Source organism: Maniola hyperantus, chromosome 6, assembly GCF_902806685.2.
Source record: "Maniola hyperantus chromosome 6, iAphHyp1.2, whole genome shotgun sequence".
NCBI lineage: Eukaryota > Metazoa > Arthropoda > Insecta > Lepidoptera > Nymphalidae > Maniola > Maniola hyperantus.
In genome coordinates this window covers 11,560,591-11,587,662 of record NC_048541.1, presented here as the reverse complement: position 1 = coordinate 11,587,662, position 27,072 = coordinate 11,560,591, and the positions used below count along the sequence as shown (strand labels likewise).

The 27,072-nt window shown below is 37.8% G+C and overlaps 5 protein-coding genes across 6 annotated transcripts in view; all 5 read right to left on the bottom strand.

Annotated features, from left to right (window-relative positions):
* Nucleotides 1-1,053: 1,053 nt before the first annotated feature.
* LOC117983233 (trypsin-1-like) overlaps nucleotides 1,054-27,072 on the bottom strand; it is a 105,305-nt gene continuing 79,286 nt past the window's right edge. The window contains exons 2-6 of one of the 2 annotated variants that reach the window (XM_069499125.1): nucleotides 4,360-4,433; nucleotides 3,674-3,869; nucleotides 2,914-3,160; nucleotides 2,221-2,361; nucleotides 1,054-1,325 (exon numbers count right to left, since the gene is read on the bottom strand). In XM_069499125.1, coding sequence (XP_069355226.1) covers nucleotides 1,173-1,325; nucleotides 2,221-2,361; nucleotides 2,914-3,160; nucleotides 3,674-3,869; nucleotides 4,360-4,420 — 798 coding nt within the window. In that variant the 5' untranslated portion in view covers nucleotides 4,421-4,433 and the 3' untranslated portion in view covers nucleotides 1,054-1,172. Of the gene's footprint in view, nucleotides 1,326-2,220; nucleotides 2,362-2,913; nucleotides 3,161-3,673; nucleotides 3,870-4,359; nucleotides 4,497-27,072 lie in introns of those variants that run through there. The other variant, XM_034969722.2, reaches the window with a different exon arrangement.
* On the bottom strand, nucleotides 5,624-8,680 carry LOC117983232 (trypsin-7-like). Its single transcript, XM_034969721.1, has 5 exons — nucleotides 8,656-8,680; nucleotides 8,032-8,224; nucleotides 7,154-7,403; nucleotides 6,543-6,683; nucleotides 5,624-5,773 (listed from the first exon to the last, which is right to left on the bottom strand). The coding sequence occupies exons 1-5, from the start codon at nucleotides 8,678-8,680 to the stop codon at nucleotides 5,624-5,626; spliced, it is 759 nt and encodes a 252-aa protein (XP_034825612.1).
* On the bottom strand, nucleotides 13,826-15,959 carry LOC138402459 (trypsin-2-like). Its single transcript, XM_069499138.1, has 5 exons — nucleotides 15,901-15,959; nucleotides 15,488-15,680; nucleotides 14,775-15,024; nucleotides 14,543-14,677; nucleotides 13,826-13,975 (listed from the first exon to the last, which is right to left on the bottom strand). Exons 1-5 carry the CDS (start codon nucleotides 15,953-15,955, stop codon nucleotides 13,826-13,828), a joined length of 783 nt encoding a protein of 260 aa, XP_069355239.1. The 5' UTR covers nucleotides 15,956-15,959.
* On the bottom strand, nucleotides 17,371-20,830 carry LOC138402470 (trypsin 5G1-like). Its single transcript, XM_069499162.1, has 5 exons — nucleotides 20,761-20,830; nucleotides 20,227-20,431; nucleotides 19,364-19,610; nucleotides 17,879-18,019; nucleotides 17,371-17,520 (listed from the first exon to the last, which is right to left on the bottom strand). Exons 1-5 carry the CDS (start codon nucleotides 20,828-20,830, stop codon nucleotides 17,371-17,373), a joined length of 813 nt encoding a protein of 270 aa, XP_069355263.1.
* LOC117983230 (trypsin-2-like) lies at nucleotides 22,588-26,823 on the bottom strand. The gene is made up of 5 exons (XM_034969719.2): nucleotides 26,741-26,823; nucleotides 25,766-25,958; nucleotides 24,596-24,845; nucleotides 23,779-23,919; nucleotides 22,588-22,874 (listed from the first exon to the last, which is right to left on the bottom strand). Exons 1-5 carry the CDS (start codon nucleotides 26,793-26,795, stop codon nucleotides 22,725-22,727), a joined length of 789 nt encoding a protein of 262 aa, XP_034825610.2. The 5' UTR covers nucleotides 26,796-26,823; the 3' UTR covers nucleotides 22,588-22,724.

Below are 27,072 nucleotides of genomic sequence, written 5' to 3'. Positions count from 1 at the left end.
ATAGATAAGGTTATGAATTCTTCACTGCTGCTCGTGCGATCTCCCTCCAGCGACTTCTGTTGGTGGCATTATGACTATGTGCACACACGGAGACAGGCGTGCTCGTTGCGGAGCAGATTACGTCCGTCCACCTAGTTGGGGAACACCCACGTGGACGTGTGTCCTCCACTCGACCTTGTACAACTCTGTCAAGAGTGAACGATTGAGAAGAAGAAGAAGATAGGGTAGATTTAAATTTTCCATTCTGTAGGTATACCTACCCCACATAGTTTGTCGTATCGTGCACTCGAATGATTTCAGCGATGTATAACAATAATGAACTTTGAAAAAAAGAAAAACTTTATTTTTAAAACTGTGTCACACATTACCAGTTAAACCTACTGGTAAGTTATTCCGGCGCCTCCAATACTTGAGCAGTAAAGTCATATGACCTCGAGCAGAAGAAGCGCCGGAATAATCCATGTCATGTGTGGCACAACCCGAAAAAAAGGGTCCCGACTCAGCATAAATGCTGTATGTTTAGCACATGTACAAAACATACAGCGCTAGTTTTCAGTCGGAACTCCGATTCGGGTGGCGCCACGGAAATATACGTAATTGTACTTATCTATCTATTCTATCTAATAACCTTACTACTAACAAATATAAACGTGCCCTTTTACATAAATAAAACGCTACACTACACTAGAACATTTATTTTCTACTAAGTACATAGATAATAATTCACCGTAGTATTGGTTCAGATTTCTAATACATAAATTAATTTTGTAGTATACATACCTACATACATTTCAATTATTTACACTAATACCGTAGCTATATTTACTATTATTAATATATACACATTCACACATAAATTATATAGGTACTAACTTTTATAACTTGTTTAAATCTTAAGTTCGTCCATACATCTACAACCAGCGCTGAAAGTGGAAACTGCGTAGTTAAAATTGTGAATTTGAGACTATACCAAGGAGTTTCAAGTCCATTTTACTGTGATATTATTGTGCTTCGACGATCGGATATGGGAAACGAATAGAATTAATAACATGCTTTACAATAAACAGTGCCTTTATTATATCCACACATAACATAATCGAAGAACCATTTGAAAGAACATTACAATTCAAGAAAGATTTCCAAAGTAAAGTAGGTAGGTACTATTTATTCTATCAGACGCCAGAATTTTGTTTGATCCAATCACGTATGGGAGGACTTGCTACTCTGGCGTAGACGCCAGGAAAGCCTGGACGTGCGCAGCCATAGCCGAACGATACAACCCCTCCTAGCTTGCCTCTCGTCACTGCAGGTCCTCCGGAGTCACCCTTTAGAGAAAACAAAAACCTCGTTAATATAAAGTTTTAGCCACATAGAAAATTAGCTCAAAGAGAATTTTTACTAGTCATATCATTAAAGAATCTGTTAAAAGCTAACCACGAAAAAAAAAATCACCATGGTCCTGAAGCCTTCAAGGCTTTATTTATGGTGTTTGAGTTCGTGAACTTCTATCTTATATTTATTTATACCTTAGCAATTCCAGCAAAGTCACATTTATTACAGTAAAAAGAAAAGTCCTGATTCATTGTCTGACTCATCAACGCCCACTCCAAACCCATGGATCTAGAAATCTGTAATTTTGTAAAGAGTTTCTCTTTTAATGTAAACAAGGAATAATTAAATTCCCACGGCATTGATTGGCATTCCGACGACCTCCTAGGCGCAGTGGTGAGCGTTATGGTCTTATAAGTGGGAGGTCCCGGGTTCGACTCCTGGCAGGGGCAGTTTGAGAATTTATATATTTTAAATAGTCTCTGGTCTGGTCTGGTGGGAGACTACGACCATGGCTAGTTACCACCCGGCTAGTCCGTTCCGCTAAGCGATTTAGCGTTTCGGTATGATACCATGTAGAAACCAAAGGGGTATGGGTTTAATAGAAACTGCCATACCCCTTCCAAGTTAGCCCACTTCCATCTCAGACTGCATTATAACTTACCACCAGGCGAGTTTGCAGTCAAAGGCTAGCTTGTATCTGAATAAAGATAAAAATAAAGCATTCTTCAAACTAGATTATTCAAGGGGCGGGCGGACCAACAAATTGCTGCAAATGTTCATGGGCGGCGGTAATCACTTAACATCAGGTGACCCGCCTGCTCGTTTGCTTGCTATCTCTATTAAAAAAAAATACTGCATCAAATACTTCTCTTAGAATTAAAAATTAACCTGACAAGAGTCTTTGCCGCCTTGAGGAACGCCAGCGCAAACCATGTTTTCTGTAAGAGTCCTGTACGATGCGCGACATCGATCGTTTGATAAGGCAGGCACTGTCACCGCCAATAAAGTATCACTGGCCTCTCCATTTTCCTGAAAAGACAATCTTTTTTGATAACGCTTTCCCAGTATTCGAAAATAATCCATATTCATTTTCAGTTCATAATGATCCTTACTATTCCATACTTCTTCTCTATATATAAAAACTAGCCGATGCCCGCGACTTAATACGCGTGGATTTAGGTTTTTTAAAATCCCGTGGGAACTCTTTGATTTTCCGGGATAAAAAGTAGCCTATGTAACTCTCCAGGTCTTAAACTATACCCATGCAAAAAATCACGTCGATCCGTTGCTCCGTAGCGACGTGATTGAAGGACAAACCAACAAACAAACACACTTTCGCATTTATAATAGGGGTAGTGATGAATCGCCGAGTGTGTTGGTGATCGCAAATCTCGAGATCAGCTGAACCGATTTCGCTAATTCTTTTTTTATGATATTCCTTGAAGTACGTAGCCATATAATTCTTACGGGGAGAAAAATTTGAAAAATTGTAAGTATTAAAAAAATTCAAGAATCGACTGTTAGGCGGTACGAAGTTCGCCATGTCAGCTAGTGTACCATAAAATGTAAGTAGGTACTTACAGATGTAGCACCCCACCCTGAAACAGTAACTCTAGTTCCCGCAGGGATACTAGTTCCTCTGGCTGGCAAACTAATTGCTCGTTTTGTATCATCAAATGCTATTGGAGATGGTAGACGAATTAGCCCTACATCGAAGTCATACATGGAAGAGTTATACTTTGGATGTTGTTTGAAATCAGTAGATTCTATCAAATCTCCGCCTTCATCAGCATTAGCACTTCCTACTCTGACGGATACTTTGTTGGCTCTGAAATAAGAGAATCATTATAAAACTGGACATATACAAGTGTGTTGTGTTGTATCGTGACGCGTCAGAAGGATATCGGTTTTATATATTTAGTATGGTTAGAAAGAGATGGATAAAAGGCGTCACGATACACCACTCCACTCGAATGTGTCTCTACTGCATAGTAAATGTATGAACCTGATATATGCTTCTGACGCGTCACGACACAAGATGGCACACTATTATAGTTGCATTTGAAATAAGTTCTACTTTTTAAAATGATAGTAAATCGCATTTGATGATTATTGGTTCTCAGCCCATACAGAGATCTCAGTCATCCAATTGATACTTTTACTACCAGGGTTAGTATAATGCAATATTATGGAAACCCTGACTTGGCGGGGCTGATTTAAGTTTTCAACTTACACTTCCTAGAGAAATAAATCCGCGTCCATCTTAGACTGCATCATCACTTACCACCAAGTGAGATTGCGGTCAAGGACTAAGTTGTATCTGAATAAAAGTAATTCGTACCCGGATAAACAATGTGCTGCCGTCAAAATGTAGGTGTCGCTAATAATCGATCCTCCGCATCCAAAATATCCTTCGCCCGTCTCAATTACGAGACGTGCTTGGTAAGGAAACTTTTTTATACTAACTTCAGAGCCACCAACTATTTTACCATCTTCTAACTTCTTATCACGGCGGTCATGTTTCTTGCTTGAAACATCTGAAATATATTGTAATATCAGCGATTTGTATTATGTTTTAGGGTTTTGTAACTCACAAGAAAAAAGGGAACTATTAGAGGATCACTTTCGTGTCTGTCAAGAAAAACCTCCCGTGTACTTCCCGTTGGCAGAAAGATAAGTCTTATAGCACAAGTAAAGGGAAAAATCTGAAAACCGTGAAGTTATGGTCACATCACAAAAATAATCGGTTTCTATGTGTCATAACGTGCAGGGAAATGGAGACAAAGCGCAACATATTTCTTGAAAACAAGTCAAAAAAAGCTTTATTTACTTTAGCATGACGGCAGTTTATTCTTTAAGTCTCCTCCGTTTTTTCGGTTTCAGTATACTAATTTCAACTTATGTCAAAGTACATAAAGCTAAGTTTGAATTGTTATCAAAAAGTCTCACTTCCACTCAGCCTATATTATGCGTCACTTACGATTTGTTTAATTTTTAAGTCAGAATAAGGAAACAAATGATAAATACCTGCGAAGAGAAGAAAGAAGACTGAAGACAGACAAAAGAAATATAGCTGTGACACCTTCATTTTAGTTAGACTCATATAATGACTAGAATCTAAACAACCTATAATGTAGGTACAATACATGACATACTATTCTGTTTATATACTATTTATTCAAGTATTACTTAAAAGGATAATCGTTGTATTTCAGTTCCTTTCTAGATAAAATGGTGCTATTAAAAAGTCATCTTCATTTATTGATTTCTTACATATTATAACTTATCGGAAACTTACCAAGTAAATGTGCATTTATTATCGTTTTCAATAACTCAAAATAGGCTACTTACGTACTTGTGTTCATAGTTAGTAATTAGTACATACGAGCATTTGCTTGTATTTGTGGTTTCAGTGACCTTCGTAGGACAGTAGTAATAATAACTCTTTATTTAAAGCAACTAGGGCTCAATTTGTTAGTAGACAATAATTTGAATTCTTAAAAAACTAATGTTAATAATAAAGTGGAATAAAGAGACGATTAAACATTTACAATAATAGAGGCTTGGACTGTAGTAATAAAATGATGTAATTTTGTGTTATAGTGGTAGTTTACGGGGCTAGAATTAATTATTAAAGAGAATAATTTTAAAATGTGGTTCATAAACTATTGTACATTTTCACTTATCAAAAACGGTTACTGATAAGAAACCCTCTTTAATTCAATTTGTTCCTTTTAACATGGTATCGTTCAGCAGTGTTGTCACTAAACTATACGGGGATACTCAAGGGGCGGATAAACAAGTACCCAAAAAAACTGTCACCTCAGTGGTGGATTCTCTAGTGCTGATAGCATAATCACATAGGTACCTATAAAAATCATCATATAAAAAGTAACGGTCAAGTGCGAGTCGGACTCGCACACGGAGGATTCCGTACCATCTTGCAAGATTTATCGTACTTTTCAATTTTTGAAAAGTTACACGGCAGCCATTCTGATTTTTTTAAATTATTTGTTGTTATAGAAGTAATAGAACTACACATTGAAAATTTCAACTCTCTAGCTATTTCGGTTCATGAGATACAGCCCGCTGACAGACAGACAGACAAATAGACAGACAGACAGATGGACGTATGGACAGCGGAGGCGTATTAATAGGACCCCGTTAGTACTCAGCGGGTACGAACCCCTAGTGGTAAGTAAAACACAATTTGAAAATTCCTTATTTAATATTGAGACAATTTATTTATCTTTAATTTAACAATAATTTTCCTATAATAGAGATCGTCTAATTATGCGCCTGAAACCCGATAGATCCATTCTCGCACGTTTGACACGTTTGTGTATACACCAGGAAATCCTGGTCGACCGCAACCTCTGCCATAAGACGTTATGCCCATTTGCAACCCATCGTCTGATACAGCTGGTCCTCCGGAGTCACCCTGCAATTTAAAAAAGGAATTTAGGTTAATACTAACATTGATACTTAAATCACATCAAAAACCAGACAAATGCGTGCACTATCTCACCACCAGCGGCGACGCAACCAGTCGCGCTAGAAACAAAATGTATACAGTTCTATGGAGGGTACCTCACCTAGTGTCCACTTGGTTGCACAAAGATGGTGCAACCACTATAATGGAATTTTTCGTCTCACTTACGCGACCACCAGTTGCGCTACCGGGGATACCTCTCCCGGACGTTCTCGTGCGTGACGATGTCATTCACACGTGTACATTCATATGTGAGGTGATTTTTCTCATTCTAGTATGGTTGTATTTGGTCGGAAATTAGTATAAGGGATGATTTATGCTGCCTGTTTATTAAGCAGTTAATGCTACACTCACCGTGTGAAGCATAAACTGCGCACGGCGCGTGCCCGCCACGTGTTAGCATAAATCTTCCATAATAATATGTTATCCGGTTGGTAATGTCGATAATAAACATCTATACACTCAACTTCTGCTATCCCGATTTTTCCTTCTTATTATCCTTACATGAAACGGAGTCGATCAGATCAAAATGTGGTCAATTTTATTTATGCCTTTTTATGGACAACTCACGCTTGATCAAAAAATTTACTAAATGTGCGAAAATTGTTTTTATAAAAACACTTCAATGGTTCCTTAGACAGTTTCTCAGTATTTTCTCATACTGTCCCGGTGAAAAGAAACACACTGGAAAATAATAACATCATGGTTATGACTTTACCTGACAAGAATCTTCCCCACCTTGCAGTACACCAGCACAAACCATTCTGGGCGTGATCGTGCTGTAAGACTTCATGCACTCCTCTGAAGATATAACTGGTACCTTGACTGCCATCAAATTAGTAGCAGCGTCGCCGTTTTCCTGTAAAGAATATTATTAATAATAATTTAACGTATTCATTCTATCTATTAGGTATATAAAAGGAAAAACTGACTGACTGACTGATCTATCAACGCATATCTCAAGCTACTTGACTGATCGGGCTAAAATTTTGCTTGCAAATAGCTTTTATGATGTAGACATCCGCTAAGAAAGGATTCTTGAAACTTCAACACCTAAGGGGGTAAAAGGGGGTTTGAAATTTATGTAGTCTAAGCGAATGAAGTCGCGGGCTTAAGCTAGCTAAGTGCGTTTGAAGCAGTTTTATATCACTTGATTTAACGATGAAGGAAAACATCGTGAGGAAACCCGCACGCTTGAGAGTTCTCCATAATGTTCTCAAAGGTAGTTTGCCAATCCGCATTTAGGGTACTGTAGGTATGGCCAAACCCTTCTCATTCTGCTCAATAGTGAGCCGGCGATGGGTTGGCGATGATGATGATGATTCTTACCTTCGTTGCTCCCCAGCCTGTCACTGTGAATATAGTGCCAGGAGCAACAGCTGTATCACGTATTGCCAACTTAACAGCCCGAACATTAGTTCCATCTAAAGCCATTCGAGGCATAACGCGTACGTATGCCACATCGTAATCGGAAGTCATAGGATTGTAAAGGGGATGGGTTCCAAAGATAAACGATGTGTATATTCTACCGCCGCTGTTTGAGAGTGTGCTGCCTACTCTGGCTCTTACCATTCCTGCCCTGCATCAGAAATTAATCAAATTTTCAAACATTCTATACACTATCCTCGGAAAGAAATTAGTATAGCGCTCTCTCTGTTACGTAAACAAATTATAGAGGCAAAATTCTCAGTGGGCGCTAATCATTTTCAGTCTAAGATACTATAGGCACTTCATAAATAAAAAACCGGCCAACTGCGAGTCAGGCTCGCGCACCGAGTGTTCCGTAGTACAGTCGCATTTTTTAGACATTTTGCACGATAAATCAAAAACTATGATTCATAAAAATAAATAAAAATCTGTTTTAGAATCCACAGGTTTAGCCCTTTTATATGATAACCCACTTGATATAGTTATCTTACTTTGACAATTGAAAATACTAATTATTAGTTCATGACCATAATTTAATTTTTTTGTATATTGTAACGACAAATTCACGGTTTTCAGATTTTTCCTCTAATGTCTGCTATAAGACCTACCTGCCAAATTTCATGATTCTAGGTCAACGGGTAGTAGCCTGTAGGTTTCGTGGCAGACTGACAGACGGACAGACAGACAGACAGACAGCCAGACAGACAGACAACAAAGTGATCCTATAAGGGTTCCGTTTTTCCTTTTAAGGTACGGCACCCTAAAAAGTAGCAACTTACCCTATAATACAATGGGCCGCTGTCAAAATATATTGTGAGTTTATAACAGATCCTCCGCATTGGAAGATTTGTAAACCCTTCAATATCATGAGAAGTGCCTGGTAAGGAAACTCTTGTATGGTTGCATTGTAACCGCCAACTATTCTATTATCATCGCCATTTTTTACACTGGGAGGAACTCTTGACACGATGTCTAAACACACAGAAAGTCAAAAAGAGTCACTTTTATTTAAACGCAAACACAGGTAATTAAAAGACACAAAATTTTACAATAAGCATTTTTCGAGAGGTACTATCTATTGTAAGAAATTTACTTTTTCTAAGCACAGTATTTATCACTTCAAATAGATGAGCAATATTACTATTTTCAGATATTTAATTTATGAGCAGAAATATCAAGAATTAAATTAATCGTATTACGCAGCCATAAAAATATAATTAACAAGAACGAAAAACTTGAAAACAAAGATTAAATCATTGATCTTACTTCTTGGAAGAGCACACAACAATACAACAAAAATTAAAAATAAATATTTCTCCATTCTGATTCAGAGCAAAAATCAGTATGAAAAATTCATTCGCATAATGAAATATTTAAATGCGCTCCCGTATTCTGATATTAACCTGGTATGTCACCTACAGCCATCATTTTTACAATGATAAGAGCTATTTATTACCTATAGGTAATTTACATCTTAATTCACTATATTGTAATTAGTTCAGTAAAATAAATATTCAGTGTTTAATTTCTTCCTAGATTCAAATGAAAATTCAAAATACAATAAACAAAAATACCAAACTTATTCTAGAACATAAAAATTACAGATCGAAAATATCATTTCTTTCTATATAAATTAAAGGTAATGTTATAAAGTCTATCTCTAGTCTATAAAACATACAGAAAAACTTATCACTAAAAAATTTATATTTACAAAAAATATAATTTCTTTCTCCAACAATTTAATTTCACAAACACCTTTTGACAACATAATGATCGTTATTTTATACGCAGACCGATGCGTTCGTCTGTGACTGGGGACTGGCTTTGAGCCGCTATTGTTTGGCAAATCAATCCAGTGATCAATTTATAATATCCCAAAATAAAACGAAGTAGGATGCGTCTATTTTTGTTATACTTTAGTATATTGCAAAATACATTATTAACTCGTTTTTATTAACTCGCTTTCTTGTCGGTCTGTGTATTTGTTTGTCTGCTTTTTTCTATCAGATAGCATGTTAAAAAAAAGGAAATTAAAAATTTCAGTTGAATAGGATGTTCAGGCGTCTTTCTATGCCAGTTGAAATCAGTTCCCTCGTACTTACTGTTACTTATACTTACTTTTAAGTAGATAAATTATATGCTGGGTCACGTAATTAATAAATTTTCACAGCTAACATTTTAGATATAGAAGGTATTAAACATAGTTTTATGACCTCTCAGTCTTAACTGTGTATTGCACGAAATCCTTGCTAGTGTCCTTGTTCCATTCCTGGCAGGTATAATTTCATAGGTCTAGGTGAGAGGTGAGGACTCTTCTAACGTAGTTAGTTACTCATACAACACTACCAGCACAGACGTACCTTCTTAGGGAAATCTACTAGGGGTATGCGTTTAATAAAACTACCATACATTTTCCAGGTTAGCCCGCTTCCATATTGCCATTTTACCACACAACCCGGATAGTTCAAACAATCTTAGGTGATTGTATATAAATGGTCCACCTATTGGATGAATGGATTGAATAACCATCCAAACACTAAAATAATAATTAATTCATGGGATAAGCTTAGGCACCTGGCAAATGAAACACAATTGACAAAATAACTGTAAAATACCTTAAATTTAATATTCTAAGAAATCTTAATTTAAAATTATTTTTACACATTTAGGTGTTCAAATACAGGTTATCGAATTATACGCCAGTGTGCTCCAAGATCCATTCTCGCACGTACGACACGTTTGTGTAAACACCTGGGTTTCTCGGTCGACCGCAACCAAAGCCGAAAGAGACGACGCCTCTTTGGATCCCGTCGTCTGTCACAGCTGGACCACCTGAGTCACCCTGGAGTATAAATTAGAAAAGGTAGGTACCTATACTAATAATAATTATCAAAAAATCAAAAGCACTTGTAAAAGTTTATTTGTATAAAAATATATTAATTTTGTTCTATTCTATTCTAAGGAGGTATGCGTCATATATACTTTATCCGCGGAATGAATTTAGTATAACGCTCTCTCTGTTGCGTAATTGATAGACGCAAAAATCTCAGTGGGCACAAACCATTTTGAGTCATCAACCAATCACAAACGAAACTATGTTTTCTAATTGAATTTTGAATGTTTTTTTTGAAAACATGTTTGTGATTGGTCGGTAACTCAAAATGGTTAACGCCCACTGAGATTTTTGGCTCTATCATTTGTATGGGATTACGTAACAGAGTATAGTGTGTCATCATTTTTATTAATAAACACTTGTTCTTTCTTTCTGATATCTAAATAAAAAGAGGGAATTTTACCTGACAAGAATCCTTCCCTTCTTCACCAGCACAAATCATTCTGACGGTGACCGTTTTGTAAGCCCGCCTGCACTCCTCATAAGATACAACTGGTACTGTTACTGCCTTCAAATTCTCCACAACACTGCCATTTTCCTGTAAAAATAACAGTAACGGTGGAATATCCGCGCGTATTATAGTAAAAACAAACGTATTTGCATACGGTGAGAACAAAACCGTAACGATAAAGAAAAATTGGTTCCGTGAGAAGTCGGAGCGGGTCACTAGTAAGTGATATGCAGTTGCTTAAAATACGGTTCATAGAAATACAGCGCGCTGACATATGGACGGACGGATGGACGGACGGAGACAGCGGGAGCTTAGTAACAGGGTCCCATTGGTACCCTTCGGGAATCTTAAAACGATTAGGTCATCATCATGATCAACCCATTGCCGGCTCACTACAGAGCACGGGTCTCCTCTTAGAGTGAGAAGGGTTTTGGTCATAGTCTACCACGCTGGCTAAGTGCGGATTGGCAGACTTCACACACCTTTGAGAACATTATGGAGAACTCTCAGGCATGCTGGTTTCCTCACGATGTTTTCCTTCACCGTTAAAGCAAGTGATATTTTAATTACTTAAAAACGCACAAAACTCCGATAAGTAAGAGGTGCGTGCCCGGGATCGAACCCCCGACCTCCGATTGGAAGGCGGACGTCCTAACCACTAGGCTACCACAGCTTTTGCTTCAGCAAAAGATTAGATACATAATGGATATTCGTTCATGAGCACACGCACAGCTTACCACAGGTGCTCCCCAGCCCGTCACTGTGAGCATAGTACCCGGTTCAATAAAACTTCCACTAGGTGCCAATTGAACAGCACGAGCATTAACTCCATCTAAATCCATCCGAGAGTTCAAGCGTACGTATCCTACGTCGTAATCGGAGGTTACAGGGTTGTAGTAAGGGTGCCCTCTAAAGTTAAACGAATCGTATGATTTGCCGCCGAAGTCGGAATCTGTGCTACCTATTCTGGCTCTTATCATTGTCGCCCTGCAGCAGAAATCAATCAAATTGTTAGGCATCTGGTACACAAAACTTTTCAAAATAAAATTGCAAATTCTTCCTGATCGGTTTTTACACAGCATCGTGCCGGAACGCTAAATCACTTGGCAGAACAGCTTTGCCAATAGGATGATTGTCACAGCCTAAGCTTTCCACCAGACCGGACCAGAAACAATTTAGACTTCATAAATTCCCAAAATGGTCAACGCTATGCTTTCCGGTGCGAGGTCACCATTCTAGCACCTTGGAACAGAAACGTATATCAATTTTTCGAACTATGTGCCCTGAACAATATAACTTCAGCGTCAGGTGGTGCAAGACCGTAGCGTCATACAAGAGACCTATGTCCAATAATGGATTAGTGATGATTATGAAGATCAAAAATAATCATAATTTTATTTGTAAATCATTAGTTAAGTTTTTACAATAATTATCGGCACTCCGACTCACTCAGACTATGAGCACTATTAATATAAGCATGTCGGTGATGCCACATTAAATATGTCTATCGATTGGCGATGATGATCCTTTATAAATAAATTAACATTTATGTTACCCTGGTAAACAATGTGCGGCTGTTAAAATGTATCGTGTGCTTATAATAGATCCTCCGCATTGGAAGTCCACTGTGCCTCTGAATACATAGAGTACTGCTTGGTAAGGAAACTCTTGTATGGTTGTATTGTAACCTCCAATTATTTTATTAGCATTGTCATTATTTACACTTGAAACCCGTGACACGATGTCTATACAAACAGAAAGGCAATTATTATTATAATAATTAAAATTTAAAACACAAAATATCTAGACTTTTTAATTGAAATACATTGAATTTTACAAATAACATTTTCCGTTACACATTTAAAATTGTGTTAACATGACAACTTTAAACTTTTTAACTATAAAATCGTTTCTGAAAATAATTATCCAAATTTTATAAAATAAAAAATATCTTGATGCGATATCAAGAATTAAATTAATGTTATCGGGCAGCTATTTTTAACCGACTTCAAAAAAGGAGAAAAAAACTTGAAAAAAACTTTGACTAGCTAATCGGTAATCTTACTTCTTGGAAGGGCACACAACAATACGATAAAAAACAAAAATAAATATTTCTCCATTCTGATTCAGAGCAAACTTCAGTGTGAAAAATTCAGTAGCATAATCAAATATTTAAGTGCTCTCCCGCATTCTGATATTAACTTGGTATGTCACCTACGTCCTACAGCCACCATTTCTACAATGATAAGAGCTATTTTTTACATCTTAACTCGCTACTATAATTAGTTCAGTTGAATAAATATTCAATGTTAAATTTCTTTCTCGAATATTTGAAATGCTTATAACTTATCAGCTTATCACTCATCTAAAATACATCATTATTTCATGCACAGACCGATGCGTTCTTCCACCAAACCGACAGTCTTTACCGGAAACACTGGTTAACATTAAAATACCTACTAGGCAAATTTGATCAAGGGATCAATTTTAATATGCGAAAATAAATCTATGTATTTTTATTATTATTAGTTAGTTTGTGGTCGATTTTTGTTATACTTTTGTGTATTATGTTGCAAGAGATATTATATTTCTGTCAGTAATCATGTAGGCCTGTGGGTGGGTCTTTAAACCTTGGCAGACATTTTTAACACACGTCTTCAGTGGTGGATTGAACCACCATATTGAAGATTTCATCCCACTATGGCAGGGATAGATTTTAGAAGTTTTTTAATGTCAGTTTATATCAGTTCCCTTATAATAAAGGTCACAGCTGGCAAAATAAATAAGTTATAAAACTAATTTCACAGCTGAGTTGTTATTTTAGACAGAAGTTAGTCTAATCATGTACCTATTGGACTCCTTGTGTATTGTTGTATTGCACGCAATAGGTCTGGGTCGATGCCCAGTGTATCTTTTGATTTTGAAGAAATTATTAATTTTAAATTTAGGATTTTCTGTCACGCGAATCAATATTAATTTTTCTGTCGTCAACTCCGTTCACTCTTCTTTTGAAGATCCTAATATTGTAAAGTAATTCTTCCATTGAATAACCATCCATACACTAAAATAATGAATTCACGGGATGTGCTCAGGAACCTAGACGTGCTAAAAGAAATACAATTGATAAAACAATTATAAAAAAAAATATCTTATTTAATTCTGACAAAATCTTATTTTATAAAATATTTTTTACACATTTGGGTGTTCAAATAAAGGTTATCTAATTATATTATACGCCAGTGTGCTCCAAGATCCATTCTCGCACGTACGACACGTTTGTGTAAACACCTGGGTATTTTGGTCGAGCACAGCCAAAGCCGAAAGAGACGACGCCTCTTTGGATTCCGTCGTCTGTCACAGCTGGACCGCCTGAGTCTCCCTGGAGCACAAATTATAAAGGTTCCATCTTAGGTTATTTTAATTTAGTAGTAGTAGTAGTGGGCTAAGAACCCGTGAGGGCCAGACCTTCGTTATTTTATAAAAGCTGAAAGTTTATATGCACATTGTCCGCAACACAGGGAGGAACGATCAGCAACTATGAAGCTTGGATCATGGTGGCTTTGGCAGATAGCGGATAACAAAGACGCATAAAATATTTCGTCACAGTATAGCCTCTTATTTTTTTATATTTTCTTCAGAATAGTATAAAAATTACGTCATGCATTGCCAGACACTTGTGGCAACCCTCTGCCAGACACCCTTAAACTTTAATATAATATGTCTTGGGCATCTGGAATTTGGAAATTCTTCCGAATTTGGAATGGAGATGACTTACCTATATATCTTTAATTAACACAACATATTTAACTTTAAATACCAGAAAATCAAAAAGTTCCCACGGGTTTAAAAAAAAAACATGTACCCACGAACAAATCGTCATCATCTAGTGTGCCAATTTTTTTATAATATTTTTTTCTTATTTTGAAATAAAAACAGGCAATTTTACCTGACAAGAATCCTTCGCATCTCCACCAGCACAAATCATCCTGACTGTGACCGTTTCGTAAGCCCGCCTGCACTCCTCATAAGATACAACTGGTACCTGGACTGCCATCAAATTTTCAACAACTTTGCCATTTTCCTGTAAAAATAACAGCAATGGTGGAATATCGTAATATAGCAAAAACAAAGGTATTTGCATACGGTACGGAAGTAGCTATTCGTCTATGAGCACTTACCACAGGCGCTCCCCAGCCTGACACTGTTAGCATAGTACCCGGCTCAATAAAACTTCCACTAGGTGCCAACTCAACCGCCCGAGCATTAACTCCATCTAAATCCATCTCAGAGTCCAAGTGTACGTATGCTACATCGTAGTCGGAAGTTACAGGATTGTAGTCAGGGTGACCTCTAAAGGTAAACGAATCGTAAGATTTGCCGCCGAAGTCGGCATCTGTGCTACCTATTCTGGCTCTTATCTTTGTCGCCCTGCAGCAAAAAATAATCCAAGTTTTAAACGTTCTGGTACACAGAGCTTTTAAAGGTAAAATGACAAAACTCCAATAAAAATTCAAAATGTGTTAAAAGCTCTGGCAAATGACTTTCGCACAGTAGGATAGACACTCATGATCATTATCATCAACCCATCGCTGGTTCACTACTGAGCACGGGTCTCCTTTCAAAATGAAAAGTGTTTGGCTATAGCCTACCAGGCTGGCCAAGTGCGGATTGGGATGGCATTATAGCACACCTTTGAGAACATTATGGAGAACTCTCAGGCATGCAGGTTACCCCAAAATATTTTCCATCGCAGTTAAAGCAACTGATATTTAATTGCTAATGCACATATCTCCAAAAAGTTAGAGAATAGGTATGCATGCCCGGGATCAAAATTGTCTATCGATTGATGATGATGATGATGATCGTTTTAATAGATAAATATTTATGTTACCCTGGTAAACAATGTGCGGCTGTTAAAATGTATCGTGTGCTTATAATAGATCCTCCGCATTGGTAGTCTACTGTGCCTCTAAATACATAGAGTACTGCTTGGTAAGGAAACTCTTGTATGGTTGTATTGTAACCGCCGACTATTCTATTAGCATTGTCATTATTTATACTGGACGAAACCCTTGACACGATGTCTAAACAAACAGAAAGGCAAATATTTTAATACTAAATATTTATTTCAAACGCAAATCTAGACTTTTAATCATTGAAAAACACTAAATTTTACAACTAACATTAAGCGATATTAAAGTTATTACCCATCCCAAAATCCCCCAAAAGAAAAAAAAACTTCAGTATTTAACGAAACCATTCAATAAATATTCACTTGAAAAAATAACTAATTGGTAATCTTACTTCTTGGAAGAGCACAAAACAATACGATAAAAATCAAAAATAAATATTTTTCCATTCTGATCGAGAGTAAAATTCAATCTGAAAGATTTATCCGCACAAATATTTAAATTATAATATACACTCCCGTATATATATTTATATTAACCTCGTATGATAACTACAGCCATCATTTTCTCAATGATAAAGTTATTACCTACCTATAATTTACATAATATAATAAACGACTTGCTGAAGCCCGTGACTTCGTACGCGTGGATTTAGGTTTTTGAAAATCCCGTGGAAACTCTTTGATTTTCCGGGATGAAATACTCTTTATGTCACGCTCTAGGTTTTTAACTATCCTCAACATGATCAACCCATCGCAGGCTCACTACTGAGCACGAGTCTCCGCTCAGAATGAGTTATGATTTCGTCATAGTCCACCACGCTGGCCAAATGCGGATTGGCATACTTCGCACACCTTTGAGAACACTATGGACAACTCTCAGACATACAGGTTTAAGGTCTTTACCTATTAGTTTAGGTCTTTAACTATAATTATACATGGAAAAAATCACGTCAATCGTGATTGAAGGACAAATCAACAAACAAACACATTTTTGTATTTATAATAATGTGGGCAAGTAGTGATAATGGATTATATTAAGATCTAATCGAAACTCGAAATATTTTCTTAGCGTTTAGTACGCCTCAGAGGAAACCTATATGCAAAATCTCTAATCACCAGTACTTACATCATCTAAATATATAAAAAGAAAAGGTGACTGACTGACTGACTGACTGATCTATCAACGCACAGCTCAAACTACTGGACGGATCGGGCTGAAATTTGGCATGCAGATAACTATTATGACGTAGGCATCCGCTAAGAAAGGATTTTTGAAAATTCAACCCTTAAGGGCCCGAAGGGCTACCACGGGCAGCGTGGTAGACTATGGCCAAAACCCTCAATCTGAGAGGAGACCCGGTCCTCTGTAGTGAGCTGGTGATGGGTTGATCATGATGATGATGATTAAGGGCCCGAAATAGAGGTTTGAAATTTGTGTAGTCCACGCGGACGAAGTCGCGAGCATAAGCTAGTTATTTAATAAACAACAATTGACAATCAAAAAGTGTTTTGGGGATAAGTTTGTTCACTTAGGGGGTAGGGTTGTTCTAAAACAAATTATTTTTTATTGTCTTTATCAATTAAGTTTTTATTTTATTGTCTTAATTATATACAAACAATCAACTAAACAAGTAAGTTCGTACAACCGATAGACGTTGGAGTCCCAAGGTGCTGGAATGGTGACCTCACACCGGAAGACGCAGCGTTGGAAGACTTCCCACTAGGTGGACGGACGACATCAGACGAGTCGTAGGGAGCCGCTGGATTCAGGCGGCGCAAGACCGTGGCGTGTGGAAGTCCCTACAAAAGACCTATGTCCAGCAGTGGACGTCTATTGGTTGATGATGATGATGATGAATCAACTAAACGCCTGTGCTACGTCTAATCCAGTCCCGCACACTCGCGACGTTAGTGTAGACTCCGGGTATTCCCGGCCTGGCGCAGCCGATTCCATTGGATACTATTGCTTGTTGAACTCCGTCATCTGACACTCCTGGTCCTCCAGAATCACCCTAGGATATCAAATCAGAAATTAAAGGAGATTGCCCAAAAAATACCAGCTTCAATTAAAATGATCAAGGGCAAGAATAAGCACAAAATATGTAGCATACTGACCCGCGGGGTGATTACGTAAAACGTTGCAGTAGCGACAGCAGTAGCAATTGCGACAGTTCATTTGCTGTCTCTCTTCTTCTTCTTATTTTGCTTTGTGACTATTGCTGTCTCTCTCAATCCGGACGTGTGACAGCAACGATCGCGAGATTTACGCCTGTCGCGAGATATGTAATCACCCCGCCGGTATGCCTTACAATACTACTCGTACGCATAGCTCTTAATATTAGTATGGATAATGGATATGGATAATTTTACCCCACAAGAGTCCTTGCCACCTTCAGGCACGCCAGCACAAATCATTCTGGTTGTGATCGTGCTGTACGACCGCCTGCACCTAGTGTTGGACACCACTGGTACTTGAACTGCCATAAGATTCTCAGATACATCGCCGTCTTCCTGTTATAGTAAAGAAGCATCATCATCGGTGACCACTATCACGGGTCTCTCAGAATGAGAAGGGCTTAGGATATAAATATACCATAGGCAACTACGCTGGCCAAGTGCAGATTGTCAAATATTAAGGAAAACTCTCGTTTCCTTTCCTTAATTTAATTTAATTTAAAATAACTTTATTGTTAATAGATTTACAGAGAGTAAGAATACATCCTACACTTAAAAAACAAAGGGCGACCTTATCACTAAAGTGATATCTTCCAGGCAACCCATACTTAAGAACTTATAGAACTGTAAGACGGGGAGTCGCAATGTAGCTATAAATATAATATATATATACTACATAGCTAACTGTATATATAGTTATGGCAGAAAATTTACAGTGACAAATAGTGTTTCTTGACACGGTTTTTAAAGATTGCCAGCGATTTGGAGCGTCTTATTTCGACCGGAAGTGCATTCCACAGCGAAGCTGCTTTTACAGTAAATGATTCCGCGTAGCCATGCGTATTATGTTTGGTCGTTATAAGCTTGAAATCGAAACAGGAACGCAGGCCGCGATCACGTTCGAAGGAGCTAAAAAATTTAAACTGATCTTTAAGGTAGGGTGGTGCCCAGGGATGGAAAAGTGTGGCAAATAGGATAGAAAGAACATGCAGATTACATAATTTGCAAAGTTTTAAATTGATACTACAATCATAAATATTAAGTAGGTACTAGCAGATGCCCGCGACTACGTTCGCGTGGATATAGGTTTTTAAAAATCCCGTGGTAACTGTTTAATATTCCAGGATAAAAAGTATCATATGTCAGTCTCCCGGTCTTTATCTATACCCGTACAAAAAACCACGTCAATCCGTTGCACCGTTGCGACGTGATTGAAGGACAAACCAACAAACAAACAAACACATTTTCGCATTTATAATATGGGTAGTGATGGGTCGTGATAGTAGGTATTAATTTAAAAGTTTACTGTCTGTAGTATTTTGACTGTATATTATCAATTATTTGAATTAATATTACAATTTATTTATATGATAATATTATGTAGGTACTAGATGATGCCCGCGACTTCATCCACGTGGATTTAGGTTATTAAAAGCCCCATGGGAACTCTTTGATTTCTGCGATAAAAGTAGCCTTCCCCGGATTGCAAGCTTATCTCTGTACAAAATTTCGTCAAAATCGGTTGAATGGATGGGCCGTGAAAGGCTAGCAGACAGACACACTTTTGCATTAACAAACGCAAAAAGTTTCGCAAACGTACACAATTTTGATGACAATACTACAGTAACAGGTAAAAACTTAGCTAATAGGTACAAAGCGCATAAAAACTAAATTACTTACTGTCGTGGCTCCCCAACCAGAAACTGTAAGATAAGTGCCAGGTCGAACAGGTGTGCCACTCTCTGCGAGTTCTACAATAGCAGTATTCACTCCATCAATTACAATAGCAGTGAAACGGATGTATCCTACGTCGTAATCGAAAGTTGTGCGATCGTAACGGGGATGTGCTTTGAAGTTACGTGAGGTGTATTGAGTGCCGCCAGTGTCCGACTGCGTGCTGCCCACTCTGGCAATTACTTTGGTTGTTCTGAAAAACATAGAATCATTTGAAATGAAACTGCAAGAGAACAGCAGCTTAATGCTGTCATTTATTTAGCAAAAAAAAACCGGCCAAGTGCGAGTCAGGCTCGCGCACCGACGGTTCCGTAATACAATCGTACTTTTTCGACATTTTGCATGATAACTCAAAACTATGATGCATAAAAATAAATAAAAATCTGTTTTAGAATGCACAGGTAAAGCCCTTTCATATGGGTATCATATCTACACTTGATATAGTTATCTTAATTCGAAAATTGAAAATACTCATCATTATTTCATGATAATTTATTTATTTTGTGTAATCTAACCCTGAATTACGGTTTTTAGATTTTTTCCTCTAATGTCTGCTTTAAGACCTACCCACCTAAACATGATTTATGATGAGTCAACGGGAAATACCCTGTAGGTTTCTTGACAGACCGACAGACAGACAGACAACAAAGTGATCCTATAAGGGTTCCGGTTTTCCTTTTGAGGTACGGAACCCTAAAAATTTAATTAATAAAACGAATCTTAACAATTGCACATAAAAATTACAGATCGAAAATACAAGCGAAAATATCATCTAAACCACCTAAAAATTACATAAGTATAATAGGTACCTAGTTAAACAATGCGCAGCTGTCAATATAATGCGTGTACTTATAATGGAACCACCACACTGAAAAAACTGCCTTCCCTGCTTTAGTAGCAAGTACGCTTGGTAGGGGAACTCCTGTATGGTGACATTGTACCCGCCGACAATTTTATGGTCGTCGTTGTAGCCATATCGCTTGGTTTCGTTCGCAGGAACACTCGATACAACATCTAAAATCAAAGAGCAAGTAGTATAGGTATTAGGTACCTATAGTATACCTATACGCTGTGAGAGCATTGCATGAATATGTCATTCAATGTTCTCAGCGTACATATTCAAAATCCTTTAATCTTTTATCGTTTTGTATTTTGTGTCTTGTTTCTTGTACCTTTATTTGTATTTAAATTTATTATTACTCATCTAGTTAGTGTAAGTGGCACTGTCGTTCTAATAAGATATAAAATAAATAAAATAAAATAAATAAAAAATAGTACGCGACAGGTCGAGATGGCCATCGGGGAGGGAACGCCCCGCACATCCGCACAGCCCCCGCGCTAACCTGGTGCGGGCGAGCACAGGTGACGTGCGCGTATGCGGGGCGTCCCCCTGCCTGATACCCCGCTTGCCATCTCGACCTGTCGCGAACAACACAGCTTGTTGTATAGATTTTATAATCTAACTTTTTCGCGCGACTTTATTCCCGGGGAAGGACATAGGCTACTTTTTATCCCGGAAAATTAAAGAGTTCCTACGGGATTTTTAAAAACCTAAATCCACGCGGACGAAGTCACCGGATCATCTAGTGTTAAATAAAACAAATCTTTACAAAGTATATTCTTACCAATTAGAAAGGCACAAAACCAACAAATAAAAATAAAACGGACAGTTTTCTCCATGCTGACTCCCAACTAACATCTGCATGAATAGATCAATCGCATGTCAAATTTAAACACACTCCCGTATGGTTTAATTACCAGGTATGTAACCTAAATGCATCATATTTTGTCGTTGATTGATCTATTAGTAGCAGTTTACAGCTAAATAACGAATATTTTAGCAATCGATAAAATGAATATTCATAAGCGATTTGCCTTTTCTTTTCATTTTACTGCATAAAGGTAAACGCTAATATTATTCTCTAGTCTAGCTCGCTGAAAATCAGTATCCATATTATAAATGCGAAAGTGTCTTTGTTTGTTGGTTTATTGGTTTGTTGGTTTATCTTCAATCACGTCGCAACGGATCGACGTGATTTTTGCATGGGTATAGTTAAAAACCAGTAAGGCGATTGTCTAAAACCTGCATCAATCATTATTACAATCTCAATTGTTCTGATTGGCTGAATTTGTGCGATTCTTCTTGCAACAATGCATTGTGGCCAATAGTGAGCGAGCATTAACCAATCAGAGATGATTGCGATCGTGACATTGTAGCTGTCAAACAACCGCGGTAGAGCCACTGGAGAGTGGCAGAGGCTACTTTTTATCCCAGAAATCAAAGAGTTCCCACGGCATTTTTAAAGCCTGATTCCACGCGGACGGAGTTGCGGGCATCAGCAGCAAGTAATCAGTACCCATAATATTATAAATGAGAAAGTGTGTTTGTTTGTTGGTTTGTCCTTCAATCACGTCGCAACGGAGCAACCGATTGACGTGATTTTTTGCATGGGTATAGTTAAAGACCTGCAGAGTGATATAGGCTAATTTTACCCCGGGAAAATCAAGGAGTTCCCACGGGATTTTCAAAAACCCAAATCCACGCGGACGAAGTCACGGGCATCATCTAGTAGTTCCATAATTCTGCCGCTCTATTTGGTTTCCCCCCTCGAGTGATACCTCTTTCTTCTTCTCCTTCTTCCTTACCTTATTCCACGCTACGTGGGGTCGGCACAACATGTCTTCTTATTCCACTCACTTTTGTCACCCGTCAACGTAATATTATTCAACCCTTATACACATATATCCTCGTTCAAGAGCCTAGACCACCATAGATCCCCACTTTATGCATGTTCTAACAAGGCGCGCGACTTGCACGCTCAACTCGGTCGCTCAACACATCGACCTGTTCAGCTGCTCACTGGGCGAGTTCATAAGGGCCACAACGTTTTTGTTAAGTTTTAAATAAAGTAGGTTATTTAAGTTTAAGTCAGTTAGTTGTACATAGTAAAAGTATGTAATAATAAGTAGATATAAATAATTTAAGTTAACTTAGCTATCGCATTAGGTTAGCCTGTAATGATAGTTTTAAGTTGTCAAATAAATAAATAAAAAAGTACTCGACCAGGTTTTATTAGACTCTTATAATGCTGCCAGAAATAGAAATATTGATTGGTATTATTTCTGTGGCCGCTGTCGCTAAAAAACCAAAACAAAATAATGAAAACAAATCATGTAAACAGTGCCTTTATTTTTCACATAGTTCCATAATTCCGCCGCTCTATATTTACAGTAATTTTTACCATTTAGCTACCAATTATGTAAATCTTAATTGTTTTTATTAGTTCTTGTTACAACTGAGCTATGTCTATACGCCAGAGTTCCTCCTAATCCAATTCCTTAGGCTAGACACGTTTGAATACACTCCAGGGTAACCTTTGCGAGCACAACCAACACCGAACGAAACTATTCCTAGCTGGATTGGTCCATCTCCAACAGCCGGACCTCCTGAATCACCCTAAAAAGAAAGATCATTCATAAACAAACTTGTTCATCAGCATTATCAACCGATAGACATAGTACTAGATACCACTACTAGATAGTAGGTCTCTTGTGGGGACTTCCACACGCCACGGCCTTGCACCGCCTGAATCAAGCAGCTCCTTGCAACTCTTTTGGTGTCCACCTAGAGTCTTCCAACGCTATTCTTTCCGGTGCCAGGTCGCTATTCTAGCACCTAAGACCCCAACTTCTATTAGTTTTTTTAACTTTGTGCCCTGCCCATTACCACTCCTGACTTCCTGGCGCAGTGTTAAGCACTGTAAGTCTTATTAGTGGGAGGTCCCGGGTTTGATTCCTGGCAGGAGTTTGGAATTTTATAATTTCTAAATTTCTGGTCTGGTCTGGTGGGAGGCTTCGGCCGTGGCAAGTTACCACACCACCGGCAAAGGCATGCTGCCAAGCGATTTAGCGTTCCAGTACGATGCCGTGTAGAAACCAAAGGAGCATGGGTTTAATAAAAAAAAAAACTGCCATACCCCTTCCAGGTTAGCGCGCTTCCATCTTTGACTGAATCATCACTTACCACCAGGTGAAATTGCAGTCTAGGGCTAACTTGTATCTGAATAATAATTATATAAAAACTTCAGGTCAAAGATGGATCGGAGTATCAAAAAACCGGCCAAGTGCGAATCAGGCTTTCGCAACGAGGGTTCCGTACTTCTAATGTCTGTTTTAAGACCTACCTAACTGCCAAATTTCATCCCTGTAGGTTTTTTGACAGACCGACAGACAGACAACAAAGTGATCTTTTAAGGGTTCCGTTTTTCCTTTTGAGGTACGGAACCCTAAAAACCAACTAGAAACCATTATTAATTTGTTTTGTTTGTAACATTAGTTCATTATGTGTTTGTAATTAATACCTGGCACGAGTCCTTGCCACCTTCAGGGACGCCAGCGCAGATCATCCTCCTTGTAATATCACCATACGCTTTATTGCAGTCCTCAGTAGATACCGTTGGTACTTGTACAGCCATTAGAGTCGGACTGACGTTACCATCTTCCTGGAATAAAGTTACATCGAATATGCTAAAAAAAGTCAAGTGCGAGTCAGACGCGCACACGAAGGGTTCTTCCCCATCGTACAAGATAATTTGCATGGTGGCCATTTTGAAATTCACCATCTTGGTTATTTATATTAATTGTTGTTATAGCGGAAATAGAAATACACACTCTGAGAAAATTTCAACACTACCTATTACGGTGCATGAGATACAGCCTGTTGACAGATAGACGGACGGACAGATGGACGGACAGCGGATTAAACGTAGTAAACCGAACCCAAAAAAATGAGTTAATTTTGACAACTCAAAGCAGAATGAACGAATGAATAAATTTTTATTGTGCACCACAAAATTAGTACAGAACTCCGTGATTGAAGTAGGTACTAATCAACCACAGACCACCACCTATAGACGCCTAATAGCCGAACACCCCCGCTCACCAAGCTTAGGCACTTGCTTAGCATAAAAGTCGGCCCACGCCCGTTCGGTACCCTCATTCCGCAAGTTGTTTTGATTACGTGACTTTTAAGTCGACCAATCACAATAAAACATTCTCCCCTGTCCCCCGCCAACATTTTACGATTTTGTTTCATTCAAAACCTTGTATATGCTCACTCTAGGAGTTGAATTCTCTGTGTAATGAACAAACAAACACACTTTCGTGTGATTTACTTACAGAAGTAGCTCCCCAACCAGATACCGTAAGAGGAGTGTCTGGGGGAACAGGACTTCCTCTCTCAGCTAGCTTGATAGCTTTAGTGTTCGTTCCATCCAAATTTATCTTCTTCGAAAAACGAATCAGTCCCACGTCGTAATCCAAAGTGGCAGGATTGTACCTAGGGTGTGCCCTAAGCTGAGTGCTCTGGTACTGTGTGCCGCCGCTGTCTGCATTGGTGCTGCCTACTCTAGCAATAACTTTTGAGACCCTGAAATATTTAGGAAAAAGAAAATATCAAAATTAACATGAACGTCTTAACCTGTACCCGTAGTACAAGATTTTACGTCTCACCAAACCAAACCAAATTCGAGAGTCGAAATACTTCCGCGTTACAGTAAACTGGATCTTAAATGCCTTGTTTTAAAGCTCAAGTTTGTCTACACTTCTACAGCCAGCGCTCCAAGCTGAAACATTGCGAAATTAAAATCAGTGGCATTGAATATTTGACTTCAATTCAAGGCTGTTTAGGTCCATTTTACTGTAACGCGGAAGTATTTCGACTCTCGAATTTGGTTTGGTTTGGTGAGACGTAAAATCTTGTACTACGGGTACTGGACACCTTAGGTCCAGATTTCAAAACCCGCCTACTCTGGCAAAAACTTTTCAGACCTTGAAATATATTTAGGAAAAAGAAAATTTCAAAATTAACCTGACGTCTTAATCTGGACATCTTAGATTCATTTCAAAACCAATACACTAACAATCGCTTTTTAATTTAGATGCCTATATAGCCATCTCGACCTGTCACGTACTATATTTATTCTGAAGAACACAGGAACAAAGTGCCTCCCAATAAAAACAGCTCTTAACTATAAACTACGAGTAAGATAAGTCAATGGACCGATTCTTAGGCCTATATATACTTAATATCTTTAAGCTTCACTCATAGGTTAGATTGTAATCTTAGTAAACTGCACTCTATAAACTGCTGTCAATACCTTACGAATTATGATAAAAAAATTGTTCAGTTGTACAAGAAAATGGTACGAAGTTATGGTGATAATAGTATATTTAACATTTATTTGAAATGAACCCTACGAGTGTCCAAAACGCTAAGTTGCTCCTGTCAACAATTACTTACATATCGAAGAAAAGTTAATTTGATTTACAAAAAAAAACTAGAAATACCCAGAAAGACAATGTGCCGCCGTCAAAATGTAATTTTCGCTTATAAGGGATCCTCCACATTGATAGTAGTCCGAGCCCTTTTGTAGCAGCAGGTATGCTTGATAAGGGAAATCTTGAATAGTCGTATCGTACCCACCAACTATTTTGGTATCGTTGACTTTACCTCGATGACCATGTCTTCTGGATAAAATGTCTAAAAAATTTCAATCATTAAAGAAAAACGTTCAACAAAACAACATCATTAAATATTTTCTACCTTTATCTTTAGTACTATGTTCTTTACATTACTTTCCTTTTCCTTCTTTCCTTAATAGCTAGGTACATTACGCGGCCAAAAGTAATGTACATCGGCCTTTAGAATGACATTTTGGATTTGTAGAGCGTTGTCTCTGTCACTCATGCCTATATGACGTTTTATCGGTCTCAACGACAGATCTGCTATCTCCTTCTAAAGGTCAATGTACATAACTCAAACTAACTTTCAAATAAGTAAAACAGTAGAACTAGTATTTACACTAGTTCTAGGTACAAAGGTAGTTTAGATTCTGGAGACGATTATAGAATATTTTTTTTCCCGGAACTTTAAAACATTCTTTCAGGATTTTTAAAAAATCAATCCACGCGGATTAAGGCTTTGGCATCAACTAGTCACTACCCATATTATAAATACGAAAGTGCATCTGTCTGTTACCTTTTCACGGCTCAACTGCTGAAGTGACCTTGATGAAACTTATCATAGATATTGATTGCATCCTGAAGACGGACATCAAATTTTAATCTCAAGAAATCAAAGAGATTAACCAAAAACAAAATCCCGGGCAAAGTCGTGGGTATCAGCTAGTGAAAAAAGATACGGAATCGGTGTGTAACTATAGTGCTTTAAATAGCTTTACAAACTTTGATCAAATAAATAGCATAGAAAGTACTGGATTGGATCGGAAAACACTTAAAAGTACTAGAAAGCTATGCTCTCACCTGTTGGAAAGGCAAACACAAATAAAATAAAAACAAAACGGGCTGACTTCTCCATTCTACCTGAACGAATTTGTGAAAAATCCACCTGAAGAAATATTTAAACGCTAGGACTATTTATATTATTGCTGCTAAAATTATCTTAGCGTGTTCTTTTACAATTATTTGATGATAACGAAGTTATTAAAAGCAATTTTCGTGTAGTTTTAGCTACTATTGTATAAATTTAATGATATGGAAATATTATGTAGTATTGTTATTTTCCTCATGTCTGTCATATTTTAAATCACAGCTTCATTGCATTGCCATGAAAGTGTACCTATTATCTTTTTTAT

Coding starts and splice junctions, on each gene's coding strand:
- LOC138402459 (XM_069499138.1), bottom strand. CDS start 15,955: ATGGAAAAATATTTATTTTTGATTTTTATCGTATTGTTTTGTGCTCTT. Junction 15,025..15,487: donor GCCGCACATTGTTTACCAGG/GTAACATAAATA, acceptor TTTTTGCTGCAG/GGCGACAAAGATAAGAGCCA. Junction 14,678..14,774: donor CAGGCTGGGGAGCGCCTGTG/GTAAGTGCTCAT, acceptor TTATTTTTACAG/GAAAATGGCAAAGTTGTTGA.
- LOC117983232 (XM_034969721.1), bottom strand. CDS start 8,680: ATGATGGCTGTAGGTGACATACCAG. Junction 6,684..7,153: donor CAGGCTGGGGAGCAACGAAG/GTAAGAATCATC, acceptor TATTCTTTACAG/GAAAACGGCGACGCTGCTAC. Junction 5,774..6,542: donor GTGGGGAAGATTCTTGTCAG/GTAAAGTCATAA, acceptor TTTAAATTGCAG/GGTGACTCCGGAGGACCAGC.
- LOC117983230 (XM_034969719.2), bottom strand. CDS start 26,795: ATGGAGAAGTCAGCCCGTTTTGTTTTTATTTTATTTGTGTTTGCCTTT. Junction 24,846..25,765: donor GCGGCACATTGTCTTTCTGG/GTATTTCTAGTT, acceptor TAAATATTTCAG/GGTCTCAAAAGTTATTGCTA. Junction 23,920..24,595: donor CTGGTTGGGGAGCTACTTCT/GTAAGTAAATCA, acceptor ACTTTATTCCAG/GAAGATGGTAACGTCAGTCC.
- LOC138402470 (XM_069499162.1), bottom strand. CDS start 20,830: ATGGCAAGCGGGGTATCAGGCAGGGGGACGCCCCGCATACGCGCACGT. Junction 19,611..20,226: donor GCTGCGCATTGTTTAACTAG/GTACCTATTATA, acceptor TATGTTTTTCAG/AACAACCAAAGTAATTGCCA. Junction 17,521..17,878: donor GTGGCAAGGACTCTTGTGGG/GTAAAATTATCC, acceptor TTGATATCCTAG/GGTGATTCTGGAGGACCAGG.